General features: G+C 30.7%; 1 protein-coding gene across 1 annotated transcript; it reads left to right on the top strand.

The window, feature by feature from the left end:
- The first annotated feature begins 4,439 nt into the window (after positions 1–4,439).
- LOC131060335 (uncharacterized) lies at positions 4,440–5,898 on the top strand. The gene is made up of 3 exons (XM_059214328.1): positions 4,440–4,752; positions 4,938–5,297; positions 5,414–5,898. Exons 1-3 carry the CDS (start codon positions 4,440–4,442, stop codon positions 5,896–5,898), a joined length of 1,158 nt encoding a protein of 385 aa, XP_059070311.1.
- Positions 5,899–6,231: the final 333 nt, after the last annotated feature.

Genomic DNA, 6,231 nt, shown 5'->3' with positions numbered 1-6,231 from the left:
TTGTCACAAATCTTTTGAATCACATAGACTTTTCTTTTTCATTTTATCCGATATATTTGATTACGTCAAAATATTCTCCATATTCAATTTTGGTATAGATGATTGAATCTTAATCAAAATAATGACAGATATGTAAACTTGATAGAACTGATCTCAGCTACTTTTTATTAGATCAACTTTAAGTGATCAAATCCTTCAATCTATCACCATTTTTTAAATTCATTACATTCTATCCATAATAACAAATAAATAATTAATTAAATAATTTTAAAAAATATATAATTAAAGCAATGGTCAACTCCTCAGGTGCTTTAACTTAAGAATAAGGGAAAATAATAGAAATAATAACAATGTAGTTGAAAGTTGATGAACAACAGCCGACGTCGGCAAAGCCTTAATTTGTGGGCAATGCACCTTAAAATAGCAAAATAAACATTCCTCCTTCGTAGATAAGCCTTTGACTTTCCATATTTAGGTATAAATTCTCCCTCTTACCAAATCTTAACTTTGTATTGGACCTAGCAATTTTCAATCATCACTTTTATAAGGTTTTATATGTATTGGGTTCCACATGCTATCCTTTAATTTATTTTTTTTGTTTAACCATTTGGCTTTCAACTTGTCCTATATGATAATTTATGAATTTAAAAAAGAATTAAACAATGGCAAGTTCTTTAACTAATAATTAATAAAAACTTTTACATGTTATGTTGTAAAGTATTGATCATCACTTTTACTTCAAAATTCATTTCATTTTCACAAAACTTTAAGGACATGAGTGTGGCTATGATTGAGTCAAAGTTTTATGTTTCATATTTGATTCCCAAATCTTGACAGTTGTCTCCAAAATTTCTCTACGTGAGATGCGACCATCAACTACTTTATCTCCACCTTTGAAGATGAGACATTCACAATTCTAGATTTATTTCTAATCATTTCTTAATTTAAATGTTCCTCACATATATATGTATGTCATGATGAGGTGCATCTTTCTTATAATGTATCTATGTAATATTTAATATAGTTTTTGGTCACTTAGACATGGTCAAATCATCTCAAATTATTTTCTTTCATTTCAAGGAAGCTTGGGCTAAGTGAAGTTGAACCTTACTACCATGCAAATTGAATGCATTGACATTACCAACAATATCAATATCATCAAGTGTCAAAGGTTAATTATGTAATTGTGGACGTGTCTCCCATATTATAATTTAAGAAAACCTCATGTACAATTCCAACTACCTACATTTACAAAGAATATGCTCTCATGTCACCCTTATGAGACCTTGGTGATTAGAGAATGATAAATCTTTAGCATTAACATTTGTTAAAAACATTATATAAGCAACTTCAACAAGTTGAGATCTACTATACTCCTATTAAGCTATTGCAACCATACATATTGTTGTAGCCTTTGTAGTTGTTGATGTTGTCTATGACAATTGCTGAAACTATTTTAGTCATGCAATTGCAACACTGTGTATGTCTTTGTTTTGGTGGTTGAAGGTATGATTGCTACTATTCTTCACTTTTTTTGTTTTTTATATATAGTATATTACTAGTATTATGTTCTCATTTAAATTGTTGTAGTCATTTTTTCTTTGTGTTGTGGTAATAGTTGTTCATCGTGCTTTTAAAATATATTGGTATAGTTATGGTTTTCTTTTGTTTTTGATCACATGAAAAATAGGTTTTGAAGGGACCCGAAACCCTTTACAAATCAAACAAGGGGTAGAACTTGACCACTCAACAAAGAGGAGAGAGCCACAACCAAAAAACAGAGTCTGCCCCGAAAGACATTAGGCAACCTAACCAAAGACAGGGCCAGAAAAACTAGCCCAAACAACCCACTACAATGGCCCTCAAGATTTACAACTGGCCTTGTGGGAACAAAGAGTCATATCAAAAGAAGGCTTGGATGTCTTTGAATGCTTCCCCTTTATAGTTATGGTTTTCTTTTGCTGTAATTATTGCAAATGGAAATTGTAAAATTATTGTAACTACGTTGTTGTAATTCTTTCTATTATATTTATAAAAAATGATGTAGCACTCACCAATTCCATCTACATAGAAATAAACAAGTAAAACTTAAACCATAAACCTCTTAACATAAATGTAAATAAATGCATAACTTTGAAATAATTTCATAAAAAAAATTAGCTGAACAATTGGTGATGCATAAATGATGTGCTAGATATCAAGAATTGATTCACATTGGTTCTAGTTTTCTGGGGCTCTATGTGATGAAGATCTCAAATATTAAAAATTAAATGCAACTAGATCATTTCATTTTAAAAAATTGAAGCACTTAATAGTGAATGATCTAGAATGTCCATGTGTTCTTTACAAATGAATAAGTAAATGTCTTCGCTACAACAACCAAAGCATATAGATTCACATAATGTGTCAAGTCAACTCACACTATCTAATGAAGGTTGGTGAGCTGATATTTTGAAATTTGAAATTAAAAAGTGTCGGATTCAAATTCACGACTATGAAAGCAGCATACCTAAATCAAATCTATATCTACAAATATGATTGAAGATGATGAAAAACGAGATTAAGAATACAAAATACGAACCTTAATATTACTAATAACAAAACTGAAATATAAAAAATTATGATTCTATTTCCTATACAATTGTACTATCTAAAATCAATACATTTGCACTAACCTAATTACAGAAACAAATTCAAAATAAAACTACAAATACAAATAAAAAAATATAAATTTAATGCATACAAAAATATTTTTATAGTTGAAATTCTCTTAGTTTTTATTGAATATCTAGTAAAGAAACTTAATGAAAAATAACCCACGTTAGCAAAGCCTTTATTTATGGACAAACATACTTAGGACGTGAACACTTCATGTTGCATGACACCAATTATTACTTATTTTATTAAGTCAAAACTGACTTTATTTCGTTAGGGTTGACATTATCATTTTAATATTTTCATTTTCAATTTATTTCTTAAATTAATTTGTTTTGAAGTGTTAAAAAAAATTGAAGATAGAAATTCACATTTGAAAATGTAGATAATTTTTTAATCAAATTTAAAATTTTATAATTTTATTTTGTAATCATCATTAAATTGAAATAAAATTATATTTTTTATTTTTATTTATAAATTTGTAAAATAAAAGATAAATAAAATAACAATTTTATAATTTGTATTGTTGTCTTTCATTTTAATAATTAGAATTAGTTACATTTCAATTATTAATTATTATTTTTGTAGAATTTATATTTTTATTAGATCATTTTATTTTGCATGTTCTATTCTTCTAATTTATTTTTAAAACTTCTTCCTAATGGAATAAATCTCACCACAATAGGACCATTAATTATGAGTTTTAAAAAAGTCAAATCCATATTAAATTATTTTATTATCATGTTTACATTTAATTAGAACTAATCACAGTTGCAAACTAAATACCAATTACAACTCTTAAACAATTCAATCTATATTAAACTCACTTTTCATAATTTGCTTTATACTCACCTTTTAAACTTCTTACTAATCACATTTAAGATTAGACATTCTTACACACTACACTTTTTATATTCTCTCTTCATATTGACTTCTAACCAATCATTATATTTTAAACATTGAAATTATCTATATTAAGTCGCATTGGGTAATATTGTAAGTATACATATTTGAATTTTATTGTTGTTTTATTTTTTAATGAAGGATATTATATGATCAACAAGATTGTTTTTGCTATAGAAAAAAAGAAAGGAAAGACTTTTATAGTCCACGATGCCAACAATCTCTATATGGGTCTAGAGATGGGTTATAGCAATATGGGACTACCTCGAACTCCTTGTGGGAGGCACCTAACTGCGCTTACAAACAAGGATGAGAGAGTTGAAACCTCTTTGGTCGAGAGTGAAGATTGAAGGGTATCCATTCTATCACCTCTTTCACTGAGAATCAAGGATTGAGAGGTATTCATTCTACCAAATTTGTCTGAGGCATGATCATGACTTCATCTCTTATGATGTGAGGACTTTACAATCGGCAAAACTTAATCTCTGAATTCATTCAAAACCGTTTGACCACAAACAATCCATTGACTTTTATTACTTTAAAAGAACCTATATATTAAATGTATGACTAACATTATTGATTTTGATTTACTAAGAAGACAAAATAAAGTGTTCTACTAGGACAGACTGCCTGCAACGTGCATTTAACTAAAATGGCAAATGCACAATTACCAAGACATGGCAAATATTTAAATCCCCATCGCGAACTCCCATGATTAACATAATCGCTGTCCTGAGAAGGAATCCCATAAATAAAGCACAGAGGTGACTTATGCATATCATCCCTACTCTAACTTTCAACAAGCAAAGAGAGTTTCATTTCTCTGTTTGTCTTGATTGTGTGATAACTTCTACTAGTATCAATCAGTAAGAAGAAGTATCATGGCTTTTGGTGCAGCGATTTGGGTGTTTTTTGCAGCCCTCTGTTTGGGCAGTGTGATAATGGTGTCTGGAGGAGGCAGCAGTCCAGGTTACAATAATAATAATAATGGTGGTGTGGAGAACTATCAAATTTTGCCAAATACTAAAAGTGGGCAAGAGAGGGCTCTTTGCTATGCCAAGAATAGCAGGTGCCTTTTGAAGATCTTGAAGTGCCCTCTCGAGTGCCCCATGAGGAAACTCTACACTTACAAGAACAAAAAGGCCAAGGGATGTCTCATTGATTGCAGCAACAAATGTGAGACCACCTGCAAATGTAAGTTTACTTGAACTACCCAATTGGGGTTGAATTTGAATTATCCAAACTCCTTCAATATGCTTTCCTTGCTAAGTATATCCTGTAACTTAGGATGTGTTACTTTGTTTAAGTATCTTATACATATCATAAAGTTCTAGAGATTATCTAAACATTTATATCATATTTTTCGGTTTTAAATGTAGATAGGAAGGCTAATTGTAAGGGCTATGGAGCCATATGTTACGATCCTCGTTTTGTAGGAGGTGATGGCGTAATGTTCTACTTCCATGGCGCTCAAGATAAGGACTTTTCCCTCCTCTCTGACCACCACTTTCATATTAATGCCCACTTTATTGGCACAAAGCTTGAAGGTCGTGACCGTCCCTACACTTGGGTCCAAGTCTTAGGTCTCATGTTTGACTCTCATACCTTGATAATTGAAGCCAAAAAATCCTCTAAATGGGATGAAACTATCGACCACTTCATCTTCACTTTTGATGGTGAGGAATTCACAATTCTAAGTTTCTTAATACTCTCTTTTACTCCCATTTTGCTTAACATGCGTATAAATGTCCTAATAACTTGTGTCTTTATTATCATATATTGATGCACTATAAACTATTCTTTGTGGTCTCATGGATGTAATTATTCTCATCTCAATTTATTTTCTTTTATTCAGAGGAAGCTTTGGTTCAATGGACCCCTCCAAGTTTGGGCCCAAGTACCATGACGATTGAGCATATTGACAACACCAATAATGTCAATCTCATTGTGCCAGGGGTTGCCGATATAATCGTCGATGTGGCCCCCATCTTGGAAAAAGAGAATCTCATGCACAACTACCAACTACCTGCTAATGATGTGTTTTCTCACTTGGAAATGCAATTCAAGTTCTTTAATCTCTCATCTGAAGTGGAAGGTGTTCTAGGCCAAACTTATAGACCTGGGTTTGAAAACCCAGTTAAGAGGGGTGTTCCTATGCCCATCATGGGGGGTGAAGACAAATATGCTACATCTTCCTTGCTATCTACATATTGCAACTACTGCATATGTTGTTCTACATCATATTTCTCTTCTGAGCAATTTATTATAAATGATATGGAGACATTCAAAGTAGAGTGCACTAGCAACAATGGAAATGGAGGCATGGTGTGTCGAAGGTAAAACTAATAAATGTTATTTAAATAAAACACATAATGAATTGGTTGAGATCGGTAAGTAATTTATTTTTGGTTGATTATTTCAATTCTTTAGTGGGATAATGTACATATTTTGTTTCCACAATACATTATTACAATATTGTCAAGTGGAAAATATTGTAAGGAATGGGTATGTTGTTAAGTGAAGAATACTGTCAGGTTAATGTATTGGATGTGTATTTTACATTAAATTTTAATGCTCATTTTAAGAGAATTTAAACATAAGATTATATTATATAGGTTACTATGTGAGCTTGAATTTCATCCTTAGAATGTTACCTGTAATAAGTTAGTTTCA

The sequence above is a fragment of the Cryptomeria japonica genome, chromosome 11 (genome assembly GCF_030272615.1).
Source record: "Cryptomeria japonica chromosome 11, Sugi_1.0, whole genome shotgun sequence".
NCBI classification, from domain to species: Eukaryota; Viridiplantae; Streptophyta; class Pinopsida; order Cupressales; family Cupressaceae; genus Cryptomeria; species Cryptomeria japonica.
The sequence above is the reverse complement of the archived record's forward strand: the minus strand, read 5'-3'. Positions and strand labels throughout refer to the sequence as shown.